General features: G+C 49.0%; 2 protein-coding genes across 4 annotated transcripts in view; both read right to left on the bottom strand.

Annotated features, from left to right (window-relative positions):
• The window catches only part of LOC134983447 (oocyte zinc finger protein XlCOF6-like), a 100,757-nt gene extending 97,894 nt beyond the window's left edge, over positions 1-2,863 (bottom strand). The window contains exons 1-2 of one of the 3 annotated variants that reach the window (XM_063949126.1): positions 2,321-2,863; positions 1-2,236 (exon numbers count right to left, since the gene is read on the bottom strand). The exon at positions 1-2,236 is cut by the window's left edge and continues 634 nt beyond it. In XM_063949126.1, coding sequence (XP_063805196.1) covers positions 792-2,236; positions 2,321-2,825 — 1,950 coding nt within the window. In that variant the 5' untranslated portion in view covers positions 2,826-2,863 and the 3' untranslated portion in view covers positions 1-791. The other 2 variants (XM_063949127.1, XM_063949125.1) reach the window with 2 other exon arrangements.
• LOC134983450 (gastrula zinc finger protein XlCGF26.1-like) overlaps positions 1-25,322 on the bottom strand; it is a 452,758-nt gene that overhangs the window by 424,564 nt on the left and 2,872 nt on the right. The gene's annotated exons all lie outside the window — the stretch shown is intronic.

A 25,322-nucleotide genomic window follows, 5' to 3' on the forward strand; every position in this document is an offset into this window, starting at 1 on the left:
GGCTGCAAAGCTAAAGTTCAACCCTTAAATGAATGACAGGAGATTCTTGGTACTGTCGGTAACAGTCCTTCATCTGTAGAAGCAAGCAAGCAGGGCAGTAAGGAGGCAGGAGCTGCTTCTAGTACCTTGGACCATGTAATGTTGGGCTGGGAAGGTCAGTTAGCCAATTATGAAATAGATTTGTCATCTTACAGGCAGCCGGTGAAGGGAGTAGAGAATGGGTGTTATGTGGCAGGAACGGGTTAGGTAACAGCTTGGCTGCTGCATTCTGTACTAGCTGCAAGCTCTGTAATTCTTTTGCTGGGTGACCCAGGTAGATGGCATTGCAGTAGTCTATGAACTTCTGAGGGAATCAAGAGCTTGATTCTGGCTATGGTCCACAGATGGAAGAATGAGGATTTGTATGTGGCAGATACCTGATGTATGTGTCAGCCACATACCAGGACAACACAAAGATTCAGCACATGTTCAGTATTTTCAATTCTGAGCACCAAAGCGTAAATCCAGATGGTTGGTAAAGCTGTAGTCTTGTCCTTTGTTGGTGAGCTTCTATTATGTGTCACAAAGACTGAGTCACAGCCAACTGGCATCATCCACCCCTGGCGCTCAGCTAGACAACCATTTAGGATTGGTATTCGGTTCTCAGTACATGGAGCAAAAAGCAGGTCATCTGCATAGCAGTGGTAGACCAGGCCATGACGTCTGATTATATCACCCAGTGGTAGCATGTATATTTTATAAAGCATAGGAGATAGGATTGACCCTTGAGGAACACTGGACGACAGTGATAATTATACTCCAGAAGATTTAAATAGTTCCGTACTTGGGTAATGTCTAATGTGTTCAACAAGAGCGGATTTATTTCTCTCACAGGATGAAAATGGCTTCTCACCTGTGTGACTTCTCTGATGTGTAGCAAGATGTGATTTCTGTGCAAAACATTTCCCACACTCAGAACAGGAAAACGGCTTCTCACCTATGTGACTTCTCTGATGTGGAACAAGAGCTGATTTCTGTGTAAAACATTTCCCACACTCAGAACAGGAAAACGGCTTCTCACCTGTGTGACTTCTCTGATGTGGAACAAGAGCTGATTTCTGTGTAAAACATTTCCCACACTCAGAACAGGAATACGGCTTCTCACCTGTATGACTTCTCTGATGTGTAACAAGATGTGATTTCCATGCAAAACATTTCCCACACTCAGAACAGGAAAACGGCTTCTCACCTGTGTGACTTCTCTGATGTTTAACAAGAACTGATTTAAATGCGAAACATTTCCCACACTCAGAACATGAAAATGGCTTCTCACCTGTGTGACTTCTCTGATGTGTAACAAGATCTGATTTCCATGCAAAACATTTCCCACACTCAGAACAGGAAAACGGCTTCTCACCTGTGTGACTTCTCTGATGTGTAACAAGAGCTGATTTCTGTGTAAAACATTTCCCACACTCAGAACAGGAAAACGGCTTCTCACCTGAGTGACTTTTCTGATGTTTAACAAGAACTGATTTAAATGCGAAACATTTCCCACACTCAGAACATGAAAATGGCTTCTCACCTGTGTGACTTCTCTGATGTGTAACAAGATCTGATTTCTGTGTAAAACATTTCCCACACTCAGAACAGGAAAACGGCTTCTCACCTGAGTGACTTTTCTGATGTTTAACAAGAACTGATTTAAATGCGAAACATTTCCCACACTCAGAACATGAAAATGGCTTCTCACCTGTGTGACTTCTCTGATGTGTAACAAGATCTGATTTCCATGCAAAACATTTCCCACACTCAGAACAGGAAAACGGCTTCTCACCTGTGTGACTTCTCTGATGTGGAACAAGAGCTGATTTCTGTGTAAAACATTTCCCACACTCAGAACAGGAATACGGCTTCTCACCTGTATGACTTCTCTGATGTGTAACAAGATGTGATTTCCATGCAAAACATTTCCCACACTCAGAACAGGAAAACGGCTTCTCACCTGTGTGACTTCTCTGATGTTTAACAAGAACTGATTTAAATGCGAAACATTTCCCACACTCAGAACATGAAAATGGCTTCTCACCTGTGTGACTTCTCTGATGTGTAACAAGATCTGATTTCCATGCAAAACATTTCCCACACTCAGAACAGGAAAACGGCTTCTCACCTGTGTGACTTCTCTGATGTGTAACAAGAGCTGATTTCTGTGTAAAACATTTCCCACACTCAGAACAGGAAAACGGCTTCTCACCTGAGTGACTTTTCTGATGTTTAACAAGAACTGATTTAAATGCGAAACATTTCCCACACTCAGAACATGAAAATGGCTTCTCACCTGTGTGACTTCTCTGATGTGTAACAAGATCTGATTTCCATGCAAAACATTTCCCACACTCAGAACAGGAACACGGCGTCTCACCTGTGTGACTTCTCTGATGTGTAACAAGAGATGATTTCTGTGTAAAACATTTCCCACACTCAGAACAGGAATACGGCCTCTCACCTGAGTGACTTCTCTGATGTGTAACAAGAGCTGATTTCTTTGTAAAACATTTCCCACACTCAGAACATATCAGTGGCCTCTCACCTGCCTTAGCTGGATGATGGGTAATAAGCTTTGTGTTCTGTGTAAAACATTTGGCATCTACAGAACATGGAAACACTGTATCTAATCTCAGAGCTGTAACAAATGCTCCAATATCAGAGTGATCAGGAGAACATTTCCCAGGATCAGAGGGATCAGCTGATAGAGCTGGATGTATAATTGGGGTAATGGGGTTATCTCCTGGAGAATCCTGTCTACTGTCATTATCTTTTATGTCACAATCCGGGGATAACATTAGATGTCCTTCTGAAATATTCCTGCTTGTGTGTCCACCTGCTGGAAATAAAATACATTATGGAAAATAAGATTTTACTCACCGGTAAATCTATTTCTCCTAGTCCGTAGTGGATGCTGGGAACTCCGTAAGGACCATGGGGAATAGCGGCTCCGCAGGAGACTGGGCACAACTAAAAGAAAGCTTTAGGACTAACTGGTGTGCACTGGCTCCTCCCCCTATGACCCTCCTCCAGACCTCAGTTAGGATACTGTGCCCGGAAGAGCTGACACAATAAGGAAGGATTTTTGAATCCCGGTTAAGACTCATACCAGCCACACCAATCACACCGTACAACTCGTGATTTTAAACCCAGTTAACAGTATGATAACAATGGAGCCTCTGAACAGATGGCTCTCAACAATAACCCGTTTTAGTTAACAGTAACTATGTTCAAGTAATGCAGACAATCCGCACTTGGGATGGGTGCCCAGCATCCACTACGGACTACGAGAAATAGATTTACCGGTGAGTAAAATCTTATTTTCTCTGACATCCTAGTGGATGCTGGGAACTCCGTAAGGACCATGGGGATTATACCAAAGCTCCCAAACGGGGGGGAGAGTGCGGGTGACTCTGCAGCACCGAATGAGCGAACTCCAGGTCCTCGTCAGCCAGGGTGTCAAACTTGTAAAACTTTGCAAAAGTATTTGACCCTGACCAAGTCGCGGCTCGGCAAAGTTGTAAAGCCGAGACCCCTCGGGCGGCCGCCCAAGATGAGCCCACCTTCCTCGTGGAATGGGCTTTCACTGATTTAGGATGCGGCAGTCCTGCCGCAGAATGCGCAAGCTGAATTGTGCTACAAATCCAGTGAGCAATGGTCTGCTTTGAAGCAGGAGCACCCAGCTTGTTGGGTGCATACAGGATAAACAGCGAGTCAATTTTCCTGACTCCAGCCGTCCTGTAAACATAAATTCTCAGGGCCCTGACCACGTCCAGTAACTTGGCATCCTCCAAGTCCCTAGTAGCCACAGGCACCACAATAGGTTGGTTCAAGTGAAAAGCTGATACCACCTTCAGGAGAAAATGAGGACGAGTCCTCAACTCTGCCCTATCCGTATGGAAAATCAGATAAGGGCTTTTACAAGATAAAGCCGCCAATTCTGACACACGCCTGGCCGAAGCCAGTGCCAACAGCATGACCACTTTCCACATGAGATATTTCAAATCCACGGTTTTAAGTGGCTCGAACCAATGTGATTTCAAGAACCCCAAAACCACATTGAGATCCCAAGGTGCCACTGGAGGCACAAAAGGGGGCTGAATATGCAGCACGCACTTCACAAATGTCTGAACTTCAGGCAGTGAAGCCAATTCTTTTTGGAAGAAAATTGACAGAGACGAAATCTGTACCTTAATGGATCCTAATTTTAGGCCCATATTCACTCCTGCTTGCAGGAAATGCAGAAAACGACCCAGTTGAAACTCCTCCGTTGGGGCCTTTTTGGCCTCACACCAAGCAACATATTTTCGCCAAATGCGGTGATAATGTTTTGCCGTGACATCCTTCCTGGCTTTGATCAGGGTAGGGATGACTTCCTCCGGAATACCCTTTTCCTTCAGGATCCGGTGTTCAACCGCCATGCCGTCAAACGCAGCCGCGGTAAGTCTTGGAATAGACAGGGCCCCTGCTGGAGCAGGTCCCATCTTAGCAGTAGAGGCCATGGGTCCTCTGTGAGCATCTCTTGAAGTTCCGGGTACCAAGCTCTTCTTGGCCAATCTGGAACCACGAGCATCGTTCTTACTCCGCTCCTTCGCACAATTCTCAGTACCTTTGGAATGAGAGGCAGAGGAGGGAACACATAAACCGACTGGTACACCCACGGTGTCACTAGAGCGTCCACAGCTATCGCCTGAGGGTCCCTTGACCTGGCGCAATACCTTTCTAGTTTTTTGTTGAGGAGGGACGCCATCATGTCCACCTTTGGTCGTTCCCAACGGTTTACAATCATTTGGAAAACTTCCGGATGAAGTCCCCATTCTCCCGGGTGGAGGTCGTGTCTGCTGAGGAAGTCTGCTTCCCAGTTGTCTACTCCCGGGATGAACACTGCTGTCAGTGCTGACACGTGATTTTCCGCCCATCGGAGAATCTTTGTGGCTTCTGCCATCGCGCTCCTGCTTCTTGTGCCGCCCTGTCTGTTTACATGGGCGACCGCCGTGATGTTGTCTGATTGTATCAGTACCGGCTGGTTTTGAAGCAGAAGTCTTGCCTGGCTTAGGGCGTTGTAGATGGCCCTTAGTTCCAGGATATTTATGTGAAGTGAAATTTCCTGGTTTGACCACAGTCCCTGGAAATTTCGTCCCTGTGTGACTGCCCCCCAGCCTCGAAGGCTGGCATCCGTAGTTACCAGGACCCAGTCCTGTATCCCGAATCTGCGGCCCTCTAGAAGATGAGCACTCTGCAGCCACCACAGTAGCGACACCCTGGTCCTTGGCGACAGGGTTATCCGCCGATGCATCTGAAGATGCGATCCGGACCACTTGTCCAACAGGTCCCACTGGAAGGTTCTTGCGTGGAATCTGCCGAATGGAATTTCTTTGTACGAAGCTACCATCTTTCCCAGGACTTTCGTGCATTGATGCACTGACACCTGTCCTGGCTTTAGAAGGTTTCTTACTAGAGATGACAACCCCTTTTTTTTTTTTCCTCTGGAAGAAACACTTTTTTCTGGTCTGTGTCCAGAATCATCCCCAGGAACAGAAGATGTGTCGTGGGGACCAGCTGTGACTTTGGGATGTTGAGAATCCAACCATGCTGTTGTAGCACTTCCTGAGAAAGTGCTACCCCCACCAGCAACTGCTCCCTGGACCTCGCCTTTATCAGGAGATCGTCCAAGTACGGGATAATTGAAACCCCTTTCTTTCGAAGGAGAATCATCATTTTGGCCATTACCTTGGTAAAGACCCTCGGTGCCGGGATAACCCAAACGGCAGCGTCTGGAACTGGTAGTGACAGTCCTGTACCACAAACCTGAGGCACTCCTGGTGAGGAGGGTAAATGGGGACATGCAGGTAAGCATCCTTGATGTCCAGAGATACCATGTAATCCCCCTCCTCCAGGCTGGAGATAACCGCTCTGAGCGATTCCATCTTGAACTTGAACTTTTTGATATACTTGTTCAAGGATTTTAAATGGGTCTCACCGAACCGTCCGGTTTCGGTACCACAAACATTGTGGAATAATAACCCTTTCCTTGTTGAAGGAGAGGTACCCTGTTTATCACTTGCTGGGAATACAGCTTGTGAATTGCCTGTAACACCGCCTCTCTGTCAGAGTGTTGTTGGTAAGGCAGATTTTAGGAAACGGCGTGGGGGAGGCGTCTCGAATTCCAGCATGTACCCCTGAGATACTACCTGAAGGATCCAGGGATCCACCTGTGAGCGAGATCACTGTGTGCTGAAATTCCTGAGACGTGCCCCCACCGTACCTAGATCCGCCTGTGAAGCCCCATCGTCATGCTGTGGACTTGGCGGAAGCGGGGGAGGACTCCTGGTCCTGGGAACTGGCTGTATGCTGCAGCTTTTTTCCCTTACCTCTGCCTTTTGGCAAAAAAGAGGCGCCTCTTGCTCGCTTGCCCTTATGGGGCCGAAAGGACTGTGCTTGATAATACGGTGCTTTCTTTTGCTGCGAGGTAACCTGGGGCAGAAAAGTTGATTTTCCAGCTGTTGCCGTGGAAACGAGGTCTGACAGACCTTCCCCAAACAACTCCACCCCTTTATAAGGCAAAATCTCCATGTGCCATTTTGAATCGGCATCCCCTGACCACTGCCGAGTCCATAATCCAGTCTAGCGGAAATGGATATTGCACTTACTTTTGATGCCAGTCGGCAAATATCCCTCTGTGCATCACGCATGTATAAGAGAGCATCTTTTATATGCTCTAAAGTCAGTAAAATATTGTCCCTATCCAGGGTCTCAATATTCTCTGTCAGGGAATCCGACCACGCAACCGCAGCACTACACATCCATGCTGAGGCTATAGCTGGTCGTAGTATAACACCAGTGTGTGTGTATATAGACTTTAGGATAGTCTCCTGCTTTCTGTCAGCAGGCTCTTTAAGCGTGGCCGTATCCGGAGACGGTAGTGCCACCTTCTTTGACAAACGTGTGAGCGCTTTATCAACCCTAGGGGGTGTTTCCCAACGTGACCTATCCTCTGGCGGGAAAGGGTACGCTGCCAATAGCCGTTTAGAAATTACTAATTTCTTATCGGGGGAAGTCCATGCTTCTTCACAAACTTCATTTAATTCCTCAGATGCAGGAAAAACTACTGGTAGTTTTTTCTCACCAAACATAATACCCTTTTTTGTGGTACCTGGGGTAATATCAGTAATGTGTAATACAATTTTCATTGCCTTAATCATGTAACGTGTGGCCCTATTGGAAGTTACAGTCGTCTCCTCATCGTCGACACTGGAGTCGGTATCCGTGTCGACGTCTGTGTCTGCCATCTGAGGTAACGGGCGTTTTACAGCCCCTGATGGCCTTTGAGACGCCTGGACAGGCACAAGCTGAGTTGCCGGCTGTCCCATGTCGTCAAGCCTTTTATGTAAGGAGTTAACACTTTCCCGTAATTCCTTCCATAAATCCATCCACACAGGTGTCGACCCCACAGGGGGTGACATCACATTTACCGGCATTTGCTCCGCCTCCACATAATTTTTCTCCTCATACATGTCGACACAGCCGTACCGACACACAGCACACACACAGGAAATGCTCTAAAAGAGGATAGGACCCCACAAAGCCCTTTGGAGAGACAGAGGGAGAGTATGCCAGCACACACCAGAGCACTGGGGTGACACCTATACAGACACCTATACACTGGGGTGACACCTATACAGAGTGTTTTCCCCTATAGCTGCATAGAATAACTATAATGCGCCTAAAATATGTGCCCCCCTCTCTTTTTTACCCTTTTCTGTAGTGCAGGACTGCAGGGGAGAGCCAGGGAGCCTTCCTTCCAGCGGAGCTGTGAGGGAAAATGGTGCCGGTATGCTGAGGGAGATAGCCCCGCCCCTTTTTCGGCGGACTTTAGGAAATCTGGCAGGGGTTAATTTACACCTATATATAGCCCCTGGGGCTATATATGGTGTATATTTGCCAGCCAAGGTGTTATTTATTGCTGCTCAGGGCGCCCCCCCCCCCAGCGCCCTGCACCCATCAGTGACCGGAGTGTGAGGTGTGCATGAGGAGCAATGGCGCACAGCTGCAGTGCTGTGCGCTACCATGGAGAAGATAGAAGTCTTTAGCCGCCGATTTTCCGGACCTTCTTGCTTCTGGCTCTGTAAGGGGGACAGCGGCGCGGCTCCGGGAACGGACATCGAGGTCGGGTCCTGCGTTCAATCCCTCTGGAGCTAATGGTGTCCAGTAGCCTAAGAAGCCCAAGCTGGCTGCAAGCAGGCAGGTTCGCTTCTTCTCCCCTTAGTCCCTCGTAGCAGTGAGTCTGTTGCCAGCAGATCTCACTGAAAATAAAAAACCTAAACTATACTTTCTTTTCTAGGAGCTCAGGAGAGCCCATAGTGTGCATCCAGCTCGGCCGGGCACAGAAATCTAACTGAGGTCTGGAGGAGGGTCATAGGGGGAGGAGCCAGTGCACACCAGTTAGTCCTAAAGCTTTCTTTTAGTTGTGCCCAGTCTCCTGCGGAGCCCGCTATTCCCCATGGTCCTTACGGAGTTCCCAGCATCCACTAGGACGTCAGAGAAATATAAAATGAGCAGACAAGACCCAGGGTGTTACAGGATACAATATATAACTCTATAATTGACATGTTTTACCTGTAATCATTGCTTTTATGTGTATTAAAAAAAAAAAAAAGATAGGATGCTTAGACTGGAGCTTGATCAACACTGAACGCTCATGTGTGATTACTAGAGGTGACATGGATGCTCATGTGGGATTACTAGAGGTGACATGGACGCTCATGGGGGATTACTAGAGGTGACATGGACGCTCATGTGGGATTCCTAGAGGTGACATGGACGCTCATGGGGGATTACTAGAGGTGACACGGACGCTCATGTGGGATTACTAGAGGTGACATGGACGCTTATGTGGGATTACTGGAGGTGACATGGACGCTCATGTGGGATTACTAGAGGTGACACTGATGCTCATGTGGGATTACTAGAGGAGACATGGACGCTCATGTGGGATTACTAGAGGCGACATGGATGCTCATGTGGGATTACTAGAGGCGACATGGATGCTCATGGGGGATTACTAGAGGTGACATGGACGCTCGTGTGGGATTACTGGAGGAGACATGGCCGCTCATGTGGGATTAGTAGAGGTGAGACAGATGCTCATGTGGGATTACTGGAGGAGACATGGAAGCTCGTGTGGGATTACTGAAGGAGACATGGACGCTCGTGTGGGATTACTAGAGGTGACATGGACGCTCGTGTGGGATTACTGGAGGAGACATGGACGCTCGTGTGGGATTACTGGAGGATACATGGACGCTCGTGTGGGATTACTGGAGGTGACATGGACGCTCATGTGGGATTACTAGAGGTGACATGGACGCTCGTGTGGGATTACTGGAGGAGACATGGACGCTCGTGTGGGATTACTGGAGGAGACATGGACGCTCGTGTGGGATTACTGGAGGAGACATGGACGCTCGTGTGGGATTACTAGAGGTGACATGGACGCTCGTGTGGGATTACTGGAGGAGACATGGCCGCTCATGTGGGATTAGTAGAGGTGAGACAGATGCTCATGTGGGATTACTGGAGGAGACATGGAAGCTCGTGTGGGATTACTGAAGGAGACATGGACGCTCGTGTGGGATTACTAGAGGTGACATGGACGCTCGTGTGGGATTACTGGAGGAGACATGGACGCTCGTGTGGGATTACTGGAGGAGACATGGACGCTCGTGTGGGATTACTGGAGGTGACATGGACGCTCATGTGGGATTACTAGAGGTGACATGGACGCTCGTGTGGGATTACTGGAGGAGACATGGACGCTCGTGTGGGATTACTGGAGGAGACATAGACGCTCGTGTGGGATTACTGGAGGAGACATGGACGCTCGTGTGGGATTACTAGAGATGACATGGACGCTCGTGTGGGATTACTGGAGGAGACATGGCCGCTTATGTGGGATTACTGGAGGTGACATGGACGCTCATGTGGGATTACTAGAGGTGACACTGATGCTCATGTGGGATTACTAGAGGAGACATGGACGCTCATGTGGGATTACTAGAGGCGACATGGATGCTCATGTGGGATTACTAGAGGCGACATGGATGCTCATGGGGGATTACTAGAGGTGACATGGACGCTCGTGTGGGATTACTGGAGGAGACATGGCCGCTCATGTGGGATTACTAGAGGTGACATGGACGCTCATGTGGGATTACTGGAGGAGACATGGAAGCTCGTGTGGGATTACTGAAGGAGACATGGACGCTCGTGTGGGATTACTAGAGGTGACATGGACGCTCGTGTGGGATTACTGGAGGAGACATGGACGCTCGTGTGGGATTACTGGAGGAGACATGGACGCTCGTGTGGGATTACTGGAGGTGACATGGACGCTCATGTGGGATTACTAGAGGTGACATGGACGCTCGTGTGGGATTACTGGAGGAGACATGGACGCTCGTGTGGGATTACTGGAGGAGACATAGACGCTCGTGTGGGATTACTGGAGGAGACATGGACGCTCGTGTGGGATTACTAGAGATGACATGGACGCTCGTGTGGGATTACTGGAGGAGACATGGACGCTCGTGTGGGATTACTAGAGATGACATGGACGCTCGTGTGGGATTACTGGAGGAGACATGGCCGCTCATGTGGGATTAGTAGAGGTGAGACAGATGCTCATGTGGGATTACTGGAGGAGACATGGAAGCTCGTGTGGGATTACTGAAGGAGACATGGACGCTCGTGTGGGATTACTGGAGGAGACATGGGCGCTCATGTGGGATTACAAGAGGTGACATGGGCGCTCATGTGGGATAACTAGAGGTGACATGGACGCTCATGTGGGATTACTAGAGGTGACATGGACGCTCATGTGGGATTACTAGAGGTGACATGGACGCTCGTGTGGGATTACTGGAGGTGACATGGACGCTCATGTGGGATTACTAGAGGTGACATGGACGCTCGTGTGGGATTACTGGAGGAGACATGGACGCTCGTGTGGGATTACTGGAGGTGACATGGACGCTCATGTGGGATTACTAGAGGTGACATGAACACTCATGTGGGATTACTAGAGGTGACATGGACGCTCGTGTGGGATTACTGGAGGTGACATGGACGCTCATGTGAAATATAAAATGAGCAGACAAGACCCAGGGTGTTACAGGATACAATATATAACTCTATAATTGACATGTTTTACCTGTAATCATTGCTTTTATGTGCATTAAAAAAAAAAAAAAGATAGGATGCTTAGACTGGAGCTTGATCAACACTGAACGCTCATGTGTGATTACTAGAGGTGACATGGACGCTCATGTGGGATTACTAGAGGCGACATGGATGCTCATGTGGGATTACTAGAGGTGACATGGACGCTCATGGGGGATTACTAGAGGTGACATGGACGCTCATGTGGGATTACTAGAGGTGACATGGACACTCATGTGGGATTACTAGAGGTGACATGGACGCTCGTGTGGGATTACTGGAGGTGACATGGACGCTCATGTGGGATTACTAGAGGTGACATGGACGCTCGTGTGGGATTACTGGAGGAGACATGGACGCTCGTGTGGGATTACTGGAGGAGACATGGACGCTCGTGTGGGATTACTGGAGGAGACATGGACGCTCGTGTGGGATTACTAGAGGTGACATGGTTGTAATAATAAAACACCAAAGAAGAGAAAATGCTGTCCTGCTTGCGCACTAATAAATAATAGGATTTTAATACCTGCCGGTAAAACCTTTTCTCTGAGTCCGTAGAGGATGCTGGGGTCATCAATAGAACCATGGGGTATAGACAGGATCCGCAGGAGAAATGGGCACTTTAAGACTTTAATAAGGGCGTGAACTGGCTCCTCCCTCTATGCCCCTCCTCCAGACCTCAGTTATAGGAACTGTGCCGAGGGAGACGGACATTAGGTTGGTTTATATGAAAAGAAGAAACCACCTTCGGCAGAAACTGTTGACGAGTTCTCAACTCTGCTCTATCTTCATGGAAGATCAAATAAGGGCTCTTGTGAGACTAGGCCGCCAATTCGGACACCCGCCGTGCAGATGCCAAGGCCAATAAAATGACCACTTTCCAAGTGAGGAATTTCAAATCCACCTTTTGAAAAAGGTTCAAACCAGTGAGATTGAAGGAACTGTAACATCACGTTAAGGTCCCAAGGTGCCACAGGAGGCACAAAAGGTGGTTGGATGTGTAACACCCCCTTTAGAAACGTTTGCACCTCAGGAAGTGAGGCCAATTGTTTCTGAAAGAAAACTGACAATGCAGAAATTTGTACTTTAATGGATCCTAATTTAAGGCCCGCATCCACTCCAGCTTGTAAAAAGTGGAGAATACGTCCAAGTTAAAAAATTTCCGCAGGAGCCTTCTTGGACTCGCACCAGGAAATATATTTCCTCCAAATGTGGTGATCGTGTTTTGCCGTAACATCCTTTCTAGCCTGAATAAGAGTGGGAATGACTTCACTGGGAATACCCTTCTGGGCTAGAATCTGGCGTTCAACCGCCATGCCGTCAAACGTAGCCGCGATAAATCTTGATACTGTAACAGGTCCTCTCGTAGAGGAAGCAGCCAGGGATTTCCTATGCGTAAATCCTGAAGATCGGGATACCAAGCCCTCCTTGGCCAATCTGGAACAATGAGGATCGTTGGAACCTTTCTTCTTATAATTTTTAACACTCTCGGAATGAGAGGAAGTGGAGGGAACACATACCGACTGAAACACCCACGGTGTCACCAGAGCGCCCACCGCTATGGCTTGAGGGTACCTTGACCTGGCGCAATCATTTTGGAGTTTCTTGTTGAGACGAGACGCCATCATGTCTACTTGGGGAGTACCCCAGCGACTTGTCACTTCTGTGAAGACTCCTGGATGGAGATCGTGTCTGCTGAGGAAGTCTGCTTCCCAGTTGTCCACTCCTGGAATGAAGATAGCTGACAGAGCGCTTAGATGTTTCTCCGCCCAGCGGAGAATCCTTGTGGCTTCTGTCATTGCTGCTCTGCTTTTTGTTCCGCCCTGGCTGTTGATGTAAGCTACTGCTGTTATATTCTCCGACTGGATGAGGAAGGGTCGACTTTGAAAAAGGCGTTCAGTTTGTAGAAGGCCGTTGTAAATGGCCCTTAATTCCAGAACGTTTATGTGGAGACAAGTCTCCTGACTTGACCATCTTCCTTGCACCCCAACCCCGGGGACTTGCATCCGTGGTCACTAGAATCCAATCCTGAATACCGAACCTGCGTCCCTCGAGGAGGTGAGAACTGTGCAGCCACCACAGCAGTGATATTCTTGTCTTTGAGGACAGGACTATCGTCCGTTGCATGTGTAGGTGGGAACCGGACCACTTGTCCAACAGGTCCCACTGGAATACTGTGGCATGGAATCTGCCAAACTGAATGGCCTCGTAGGCCGGCACCATCTATCCAGCAAGCGAGTGCATTGATGGATCGACACTCTGGTTGGTTTTAAGATTTGTTCCAGAGCTTTTTCTTCCGGAAGAAAAACTCTGTAGTTCTGTGTCCAGATTCATCCCCAGAAACGACAGGTGGGTCGTAGGGATCAACTGAGATTTCAGCAGGTTGAGGAGCCAGCCATGTTGTTGCAACACCTTCAGGGACAGTGCAATGTTCTGTAACAACTTGTCCCTGCATCTGGCTTTCATCAGGAGATCGTCAAAGTATGGGATAATCATGACACCTTGCATGCGAAGAAGAATCATCATCTCCGCCATCACTTGGGTAAAAATCCTCGGAGCCGTGGACAGCCCAAATGGCAACGTCTGAAATTGGTAATGACAATCCTGAACCACAAAGCGCAGGAAGGCCTGATGAGGAGGATAAATGGGAACATGTAGGTAGGCATCCTTTATGTCTAAGGAGACCATAAAGTCCCCTTCCTCCAGACTGGAGATCACTGCTCTGAGAGACTCCATCTTGAATTTCTGCAGAAAGTAATTTAGGTTAAGGTTGAGGATCGGTCTGACCGAGCCGTCCGGCTTCGGAACCACGAATAAACTGGAATAAAAGCCTTGTCCCTGTTGCGCAGGGGGAACCGTGATAATTACCTGGTTCTGACACAATTTTTGTATTGCGTCGCACACTACCTCTCTGCCAGTCAGAGAAGCTGGCAAGGCTGATTTTAATAATCGGCGAGGGGGAACGTCTTAAAATTTTAGTTTGTACCCTTGTGACACAATTTTTAAAATCCAAGGTTCCAGGCCCGAGCAAACCCAGACCTGGCTGAAGAGCTTGAGATGTGCCCCAACCGGCGAGGACTCCCGCAGGGAAACCCCAGCGTCATGCGGTGGACTTGGCAGAAGCCGGGGAGGACTTCTGTTCTTGGGAGGCAGAGAAGCCTGGGTTTCTTTTACCTCTTTCCCTGCCTCTAACAGCAAGGAAGGCAGAGTCTCTTCCTCTTCGGTATCTATTGGGCCGAAAGGACTGCATTTGATGATGCGTTTTCTTATGTTTTGGGGGAACATAAGGTAAAAATGACGATTTTCCAGCAGTAGCTGTAGAGACTAGGTCTGTGACCGGTAGGTATTAAAATCCTATTTTTTCATACGTCCTAAAGGATGCTGGGGATGCTTCAAAACCATGGGGTTTATACCAATGCTCTAGAACGGGCGGGAGAGTGCAGATGACTCTGCAGCACCGACTGATCAAACATGAGGTCCTCCTCAGCCAGGGTATCAAACTTGTAAAACTTCACAAAGGTGTTTGAACCCGATCAAGTAGCAGCTCGCCAAAGTTGTAATGCCGAAACCCCTCGGGCAGCCGCCCAGAATGAGTCCACCTTTCTGGTAGAATGAGCTTTCACCGATTTCGGTAACGGTAACCCTGCCGTAGAATGAGCCTGCTGAATCGTATTACAGATCCAGCGTGCAATAGTCTGCTTGGAAGCAGGAATCCCAATCTTGTTGTGAGCCCACAGGACAAACAGAGCCTCTGTTTTCCTAATCTGCACGGTTCTGGCGACATAGATCTTCAAAGCTCTGACCACATTGAGACTTCGATTCCGCCAAGGCATCAGTAGCCACTGGCACCACAATAGGCTGGTTTACGTGAAATGAGGAAACCACTTTTGGCAGAAATTGCTGATGAGTTCTCAACTCCGCTCTATCAGCATGAAAGATTAAATAGGGTCTTTTGTGAGACAAAGCCGCCAATTCAGAAACTCACCTTTATGACGCCAAGGCCAACAACATGACTACTTTCCAAGTAAGGAATTTTAACTCAACCTTACGTAAAGGTTCAAACCAAGAAGATTGCAGGAACTGCAACACCACATTAAGATCCCATGGTTCCACTGGGGGCCCAAATGGAGGTTGGATGTGCAGCACACCTGACGAAGGTCTGAACTTCCGGAAGGGAGGGCAATTCTTTCTGAAAGAAAATTGATAAGGCTGAAATTTGAATCCAATCCTGAATCCCGAACCTGCGTCCCTCCAGAAGGTGAGAACTGTGCAGCCACCATAGAAAGAAGATCCTGGTCCTGGAAGATAGGAGTATTTTCCGGTGCATGTCCAGGTGAGACCCGGACCACTTGTCCAGCAGGTCCCACTGAAGCACCCCTGGCATGGAACCTGCCATACAGAATGGCTTCGTAGGCCACCACCATCTTGCCCAGCAATCGAGTGCATTGAAGAACTGACACTTTTGCCGGTTTCAGAATCTGTTTTACCATGTTCTGTATTTCCAGAGCCTTTTCCACTGGAAGAAAAACTCTCCGTAATTCTGTATTCAGAATCATACCCAGGAACGACAGGCGTGTCGTCGGATCCCACTGCCGTCTTCTGCAGTCACTGAAGTCTTCTGATCTTCCTTTACTCATCCGGCTTCTGTCTTCTGGCTCTGTGAGGGGGGTGACGGCGCGGCTCCGGGAACAAGCAGCTAGGTGCACCAAGTGATCTGACCCTCTGGAGCTAATGGTGTCCAGTAGCCTAAGAAGCAGAGCCCTTAAACGCACAGAAGTAGGTCCTGCTTCTCCCCCCTCACTCCCACGATGCAGAGAGCCTGTAGCCAGCAGGTCTCCCTGAAAATTATAAATCTAAATAAAGTCTTTTTTCTGAGAAACTGTGGAGAGCTCCTAAGTGTATCCAGTATCGCTGGGCACAGAATCTAACTGGAGTCTGGAGGAGGGGCATAGAGGGTGGAGCCAGTTTACACCCCTTTTAAAGTCTTAAAGTGCCCATGTCTCCTGCGGATCCAGTCTTTACCCCATGGTTCTCAAAGCGTCCCCAGCATACTCTAGGACGTATGAGAAAACTCTCTACATGTGATATTTGTCATGGATAGCCTTGTGTTAGAAACACCCAACTGAGAACAGGGCTGATGGCAGAGGAGGGTGTAGGATAAGAGATTGCGGTAGTGACTGAGCAATGAGAATGTGTGACTTCTGTAATAATAAGATTTTACTCACCGGTAATTCTATTTTTCGTAGTCCGTAGTGGATGCTGGGAACTCCGTAAGGACCATGGGGAATAGCGGGCTCCGCAGGAGACTGGGCACTCTAAAAGAAAGATTAGGTACTATCTGGTGTGCACTGGCTCCACCCTCTATGCCCCTCCTCCAGACCTCAGTTAGGGAAACTGTGCCCGGAAGAGCTGACACAATAAGGAAAGGATTTTGGAATCCCGGGTAAGACTCATAGCAGCCACACCAATCACACCGTACAACTCGTGATACTATACCCAGTTAACAGTATGAATAACAACTGAGCCTCACGAACAGATGGCTCATAACAATAACCCTCCAGCTAGGCAATAACTATATACAAGTATTGCAGACAATCCGCACTTGGGATGGGCGCCCAGCATCCACTACGGACTACGAGAAATAGAATTACCGGTGAGTAAATTCTTATTTTCTCTGACGTCCTAGTGGATGCTGGGAACTCCGTAAGGACCATGGGGATTATACCAAAGCTCCCAAACGGGCGGGAGAGTGCGGATGACTCTGCAGCACCGAATGAGCAAACTCAAGGTCCTCCATAGCCAGGGTATCAAACTTGTAGAATTTTGCAAATGTGTTTGAACCCGACCAAGTAGCAGCTCGGCAAAGTTGTAAAGCCGAGACCCCTCGGGCAGCCGCCCAAGAAGAGCCCATTTCCTTGTGGAATGGGCTCTTACAGATTTAGGATGCGGCAGTTCAGCCGCAGAATGTGCAAGTTGAATCGTGCTACAAATCCAACGAGCAATAGTCTGCTTTGAAGCAGGAGCATGGGTGCATACAGGATAAATAGCGAGTCAGTTTTCCTGACTCTAGCCATCCTGGAAACATAGATTTTTAAGGCCCTGACTACGTCCGGCAACTTGGAATCCTCCAAGTCCCGAGTAGCCGCAGGCACCACAATAGGTTGGTTCAAATGAAATGCTGATACCACCTTAGGAAGAAATTGGGAACGAGTCCTCAATTCCGCCCTATCCATATGAAAAAACAGATAAGGCTTTTACATGACAAAGCCGCCAATTCTGATACACGCCTGGCGAAGCCAAGGCCAGAAGCATGACAACTTTCCACGTGAGATATTTCTGTTTCAACTGTTTTCAGTGGCTCAAACCAATGCGACTTTAGGAAATCCAACACCACGTTGAGATCCCAAGGTGCCACTGGAGGCACAAAAGGGGGCTGAATATGCAGCACTCCTTTTATCAAAAGTCTGAACTTCAGGCAGTGAAGCCAGTTCTTTTTGGAAGAAAATCGACAGAGCCGAAATCTGGACCTTAATGGAACCCAATTTGAGGCCCATAGTCACCCCTGACTGTAGGAAGTGCAGAAATCGACCCAGCTGAAATTCCTCCGTTGGTGCCTTCCTGGCCTCACACCAAGCAACATATTTCCGCCATATGCGGTGATAATGTTTTGCGGTCACCTCCTTCGTAGCTTTAATCAGCGTAGGAATGACTTCCTCCGGAATGCCCTTTTCCTTTAGGATACGTTCAACTGCCATGCCGTCAAACGCAGCCGCGGTAAGTCTTGGAACAGACAGGGCCCCTGCAGCAGCAGGTCCCGTCTGAGCGGCAGAGGCCATGGGTCCTCTGAGACCATTTCTTGAAGTTCTGGGTACCAAGCTCTTCTTGGCCAATCCGGAACAATGAGTATAGTTCTTACTCCTCTCCTTATTATCCTCAGTACCTTGGGTATGAGGGTGAGAGGAAGGAACACATAAACCGACTGGTACACCCACAGTGTCACTAGAGCGTCCACAGCTATCGCCTGAGGGTCCCTTGACCTGGCGCAATATCTTTTTAGCTTTTTGTTGAGGCGGGACGCCATCATGTCCACCTGTGGCCGTTTCCAACGGTTCACAATCAGCTGGAAGACTTCTGGATGAAGCCCCCACTCTCCCGGGTGGAGGTCGTGCCTGCTGAGGAAGTCTGCTTCCCAGTTGTCCACTCCCGGAATGAACACTGCTGACAGTGCTATCACGTGATTCTCCGCCCATCGAAGAATCCTTGTGGCTTCTGCCATTGCCACCCTGCTTCTTGTGCCGCCCTGGCGGTTTACATGGGCGACCGCTGTGATGTTGTCTGACTGAATCAGAACCGGTTGGTTTTGAAGCAGGGGTTCTGCTTGACTCAGGGCATTGTAAACGGCACTTAGTTCCAGAATATTTATGTGTAGGGAAGTTTCCTGACTCGACCATTGTCCTTGGAAGTTTCTTCCCTGGGTGACTGCCCCCCAACCTCGGAGGCTTGCATCCGCGGTCACCAGGACCAAGTCCTGTATGCCGAATCTGCGGCCTTCGAGCAGAGGAGCACTCTGCAGCCACCACAGCAGAGACACCCTGGCCCTCGGGAACAGGGCGATTAACCCATGCATCTGGAGATGCGATCCGGACCACTTGTCCAACAAATCCCACTGGAAGATCCTTGCATGGAATCTGCCGAAGGGAATTGCTTCGTAAGAAGCTACCATCTTTCCCAGGACTCGCGTGCAGTGATGCACCGACACCTGCTTTGGTTTCAGGAGGTCCCTGACCAGAGATGATAATTCCTGGGCCTTCTCCACCAGGAGAAATATCTTCTTCTGTTCTGTGTCCAGAATCATGCCCAAGAACAGCAGACGCATCGCAGGAATCAGCTGCGACTTTGGGATATTCAGAATCCAGCCGTGCTGATGTAGCACTTCCTGAGATAGGTCTACACTGACTAGCAACTGCTCTTTGGACCTCGCCTTTATAAGGAGATCGTCCAAGTACGGAATAATCATGACTCCCTTCTTTCGGAGGAGAATCATCATTTCGGCCATTACCTTGGTAAATACCCTCGGTGCCTTGGACAAACCAAACGGCAGCGTCTGGAATTGGTAATGACATTCCTGTACCACAAACCTGAGGTACTCCTGGTGGGGTGGATAATTGGGGACATGCAGGTAAGCATCCTTGATGTCCAATGACACCATAAAATCCCCCTCTTCCAGGCTTGCAATAACCGCTCTGAGCGATTCCATCTTGAACTTGAACTTTTTTATATAAATGTTCAAGGATTTTAAATTTAGAAAGGGTCTCACCGAACCCTCTGGTTTCGGTACCACAAACATTGTGGCATAGTAACCCCGTCCCTGTTGAAGGAGGGGTACCTTGATTATCACCTGCTGAAGATACAGCTTGTGAATTGCCGCCAGTACTACCTCCCTTTCTCCGAGGGCAGCAGGTAAGGCTGATTTGAGGTAACGGTGAGGGGGAGTCGCCTCGAACTTCAGCTTGTATCCCTGTGATACTACTTGCAGAACCCAGGGATCCACCTGCGAGCGAGCCCACCGGTCGCTGAAGTTCCGGAGACGCGCCCCCACCGCACCTGGCTCCGCCTGTGGAGCCCCAGCGTCATGGGGTGGACTTAGAGGAAGCGGGGGAAGATTTTTGATCCTGGGAACTGGCTGTCTGGTGCATCTTTTTCCCTCTTCCCTTGCCTCTGTGCAGAAAGGAAGCGCCTTTGACCCGCTTGCTTTTCTGTGGCCAAAAAGACTGTTTCTGATAATACGGTGCTTTCTTAGGCTGTGAGGGAACTGAGGTAAAACTTTTTACTTCCCAGCTGTTGCTGTGGATACGAGGTCTGAGAGACCATCCCCAAACAATTCCTCACCCTTATAAGGCAGAATCTCCATGTGCCTTTTAGAATCAGCATCACCTGTCCACTGCCGGGTCCCTAATACCCTCCTGGCAGAAATGGACATTGCATTAAATCTGGATGCCAGCCGGCAAATATCCCTCTGTGCATCCCTCATATATAAGACGACGTCTTTAATATGCTCTATGGTTAGCAAAATAATATCCCTGTCGAGGGTAACAATATTATCTTACAGGGTATCAGACCACCCATACTGAGGCAATTGCAGGTCTCAGTATAGTACCTGAGTGTGTATATACAGACTTCAGGATAGCCTCCTGCTTTCTATCAGCAGGCTCCTTCAAGGTGGCCGTATCCTGAGACGGCTGTGCCACCTTTTTTGACAAACGTGTGAGCGCCTTATCCACCCTAGGGGATATCTCCCAACGTGACCTATCCTCTGGCGGGAAAGGGTACGCCATCAGTAACTTTTTAGAAATTACCAGTTTCTTATTGGGGGAACCCCACGCTTCTTCACACACTCCATTCAACTCATCTGATGGGGGTACAAAACACTGGCTGCTTTTTCTCCCCAAACATAAAACCCCTTTTTAGTGGTACTTGGGTTAATGTCAGAAATGTGTAACACATTTTTCATTGCCGAAATCATGCAACGGATGCCCCTAGTGGATTGTGTATATGTCTCAACCTCGTCGACACTGGAGTCAGACTCCGTGTCGACATCTGTGTCTGCCATCTGAGGTAGCGGGCGTTTTTGAGCCCCTGATGGCCTTTGAGACGCCTGGGCAGGCGCCGGCTGAGAAGCCGGCTGTCCCACGGCTGTTACGTCATCCAGCCTTTTATGTAAGGAGTTGACACTGTCGGTTAATACCTTCCACATATCCACTCACTCTGGTGTCGGCCCTGCAGGGGGTGACATCACATTTATCGGCACCTGCTCCGCCTCCACATAAGTCTCCTCATCAAACAAGTCGACACAGCCGTACCGACACACCGCACACACACAGGGAATGCTCTGACTGAGGACAGGACCCCACAAAGTCCTTTGGGGAGACAAAGAGAGAGTATGCCAGCACACACCACAGCGCTATTTAATCAGGGAGTTACACTAACAGAACGTGATTTATCCCTATAGCTGCTTTTTATATACAGTTTGCGCCCCCCCTCTCTTTTTAACCCTTTGAGCCTGGAAGCTGCAGGGGAGAGCCTGGAGAGCTGTCTTCCAGCTGCACTGTAAAGAGAAAATGGCGCCAGTGTGCTGAGGGAGATAGGCCCGCCCCTTTTTCGGCTGACTTCTCCCGCTCTCATAAGTGTATTATGGCAGGGGATTTTTACACATATATAGCTTATTAGGCTATATTATGTGTTGTTTGCCAAAGTCAAAGTACTCTAATTGCAGCCCAGGGCGCCCCCCCCACCCCCCCCTGCGCCCTGCACCCATCAGTGACCGGAGTATGTGGTGTGCATAGGGACCAATGGCGCACAGCTACAGTGCTGTGCGCTACCTTAATGAAGACTGGAGTCTTTAGCCGCCGATTTCCAGGACGTTCTTCTTGCTTCTGGCTCTGCAAGGGGGACGGCGGCGTGGCTCCGGGACCGGACGACCGAGGCTGGGCCTGTGTTCGATCCCTCTGGAGCTAATGGTGTCCAGTAGCCTAGAAGCCCAAGCTAGCTGCAAGCAGGTAGGTTCGCTTCTCTCCCCTAAGTCCCTCGTAGCAGTAAGTCTGTTGTCAGCAGATCTCACTGAAAATAAAAAACCTAATAAATACTTTCTTTACTAGAAGCTCAGGAGAGCCCCTAGTGTGCAACCAGCTCGAGCCGGGCACAGATTCTAACTTAGGTCTGGAGGAGGGGCATAAAGGGAGGAGCCAGTGCACACCAGATAGTACCTAATCTTTCTTTTAGAGTGCCCAGTCTCCTGCGGAGTCCGCTATTCCCCATGGTCCTTACGGAGTTCCCAGCATCCACTAGGACGTTAGAGAAAATAAGAATTTACTTACCGATCATTCTATTTCTCGTAGTCCGTAGTGGATGCTGGGATTCCGTAAGGACCAAGGGAATAGCGGCTCCGCAGAAGACAGGGCACAAAAAGTAAAAGCTTTAAGACTAGCTGGTGTGCACTGGCTCCTCCCCCTATGACCCTCCTCAAAGCCTCAGTTAGGATACTGTGCCCGGACGAGCATACACAATAAGGAAGGATTTTGAATCCCGGGTAAGACTCATACCAGCCACACCAATCACACTGTACAACCTGTGATCTGAACCCAGTTAACAGCATGATAACAGAGGAGCCTCTGCAAAGATGGCTCTCAACAATACAAAACCCGATTTTTGTAACAATAACTATGTACAAGTATTGCAGACAATCCGCACTTGGGATGGGCGCCCAGCATCCACTACGGACTACGAGAAATAGAATTATCGATTAATAAATTCTTATTTTCTCTGACGTCCTAAGTGGATGCTGGGACTCTGTAAGGACCATGGGGATTATACCAAAGCTCCCAAACGGGCGGGAGAGTGCGGATGACTCTGCAGCACCGAATGAGAGAACTCCAGGTCCTCCTCAGCCAGGGTATCAAATTTGTAGAATTTTGCAAACGTGTTTGCCCCTGACCAAGTAGCAGCTCGGCAAAGTTGTAATGCCGAGACCCCTCGGGCAGCCGCCCAAGATGAGCCCCCCTTCCTTGTGGAGTGGGCATTTACAGATTTTGGCTGTGGCAGGCCTGCCACAGAATGTGCAAGCTGAATTGTACTACAAATCCAACGAGCAATCGTCTGCTTAGAAGCAGGAGCACCCAGCTTGTTGGGTGCATACAGTATAAATAGCGAGTCAGTTTTCCTGACTCCAGCCGTCCTTGAATATATATTTTTAGGGCTCTGACAACGTCTAGCAACTTGGAGTCCTCCAAGTCCCTAGTAGCCGCAGGCACCACAATAGGTTGGTTCAGGTGAAACGCTGACACCACCTTAGGGAGAAACTGGGGACGGGTCCGCAGTTCTGCCCTGTCCGAATGGAAAATCAGATATGGGCTTTTGTAAGATAAAGCCGCCAATTCTGACACTCGCCTGGCCGAGGCCAGGGTCAACAGCATGGTCGCTTTCCATGTGAGATATTTCAAATCCACAGATTTGAGCGGTTCAAACCAATGTGATTTGAGGAATCCCAGAACTACATTGAGATCCCACGGTGCCACTGGAGGCACAAAGTGGTGCTGTATATGCAGTACTCCCTTGACAAACGTCTGGACTTCAGGAACTGAAGCCAATTCTTTCTGGAAGAAAATTGACAGGGCCGAAATTTGAACCTTAATGGACCCCAATTTGAGGCCCATAGATACTCCTGTTTGCAGGAAATGCAGGAATCGACCCAGTTGAAATTCCTCCGTCGGGGCCCTCCTGGCCTCACACCACGCAACATATTTTCGCCAAATACGGTGATAATGTTGTGCGGTCACCTCCTTCCTGGCTTTGATCAGGGTAGGGATGACTTCCTCCGGAATGCCTTTTTCCTTCAGGATCCGGCGTTCAACCGCCATGCCGTCAAACGCAGCCGCGGTAAGTCTTGGAACAGACAGGGTCCTTGCTGAAGCAGGTCCCTTCTTAGTGGCAGAGGCCATGGGTCCTCTGTGAGCATCTCTTGAAGTTCCGGGTACCAAGTCCTTCTTGGCCAATCCGGAGCCACGAGTATAGTTCTTACTCCTCTCCGTCTTATAATTCTCAGTACCTTGGGTATGAGAGGCAGAGGAGGGAACACACACACTGACTGGAACACCCAAGGTGTTACCAGAGCGTCCACAGCTATTGCCTGAGGGTCCCTTGACCTGGCGCAATACCTTTCTAGTTTTTTGTTGAGGCGGGACGCCATCATGTCCACCTTTGGTTTTTCCCAACGGTTCACAAACATGTGGAAGACTTCCGGATGAAGTCCCCACTCTCCCGGGTGGAGGTCGTGCCTGCTGAGGAAGTCTGCTTCCCAGTTGTCCACTCCCGGAATGAACACTGCTGACAGTGCTATCACATGATTTTCCGCCCAGCGAAGAATCCTTGCAGCTTCCGCCATTGCCCTCCTGCTTCTTGTGCCGCCCTGTCTGTTTATGTGGGTGACTGCTGTGATGTTGTCCGACTGGATCAACACCGGCTGACCATGAAGCAGAGGACTTGCTAGGCTTAGAGCATTGTAAATTGCCCTTAGCTCCAGTATATTTATGTGAAATGAAGTCTCTAGGCTTGACCACACTCCCTGGAAATTTCTTCCCTGTGTGACTGCTCCCCAGCCTCGAAGGCTGGCATCCGTGGTCACCAGGACCCAGTCCTGAATGCCAAATCTGCGGCCCTCTAGAAGATGAGCACTCTGCAACCACCACAGAAGAGACACCCTTGTCCTTGGAGACAGGGTTATCCGCTGATGCATCTGAAGATGCGATCCGGACCATTTGTCCAGCAGATCCCACTGAAAAGTTCTTGCGTGGAATCTGCCGAATGGAATCGCTTCGTAAGAAGCCACCATTTTTCCCAGTACCCTTGTGCATTGATGCACTGACACTTGGCCTGGTTTTAGGAGGTTCCTGACTAGCTCGGATAACTCCCTGGCTTTCTCCTCCGGGAGAAACACTTTTTTCTGGACTGTGTCCAGAATCATCCCTAGGAACAGCAGACGTGTCGTCGGACTCAGCTGCGATTTTGGAATATTTAGAATCCACCCGTGCTGTCGTAGTACTACTTGAGATAGTGCTATTCCGACCTCTAACTGTTCTCTGGACCTTGCCCTTATCAGGAGATCGTCCAAGTAAGGGATAATTAAGACGCCTTTTCTTCGAAGAAGAATCATCATTTCGGCCATTACCTTGGTAAAGACCCGGGGTGCCGTGGACAATCCAAACGGCAGCGTTTGAAACTGATAGTGACAGGTACCCTTGGTGAGAAGGGCAAATTGGGACATGGAGGTAAGCATCCTTGATGTCCAGAGACACCATATAGTCCACTTCTTCCAGGTTCGCTATCACTGCTCTGAGTGACTCCATTTTGAATTTGAACCTTTGTATGTAAGTGTTCAAGGACTTTAGATTTAGAATAGGTCTCAACGAGCCGTCCGGCTTCGGTACCACAAACAGTGTGGAATAATACCCCTTTCCCTGTTGTAGGAGGGGTACTTTGATTATCACCTGCTGGGAATACAGCTTGTGAATGGCTTCCAATACCAC

This window comes from Pseudophryne corroboree (genome assembly GCF_028390025.1).
Source record: "Pseudophryne corroboree isolate aPseCor3 chromosome 3 unlocalized genomic scaffold, aPseCor3.hap2 SUPER_3_unloc_15, whole genome shotgun sequence".
Lineage (NCBI taxonomy): Eukaryota > Metazoa > Chordata > Amphibia > Anura > Myobatrachidae > Pseudophryne > Pseudophryne corroboree.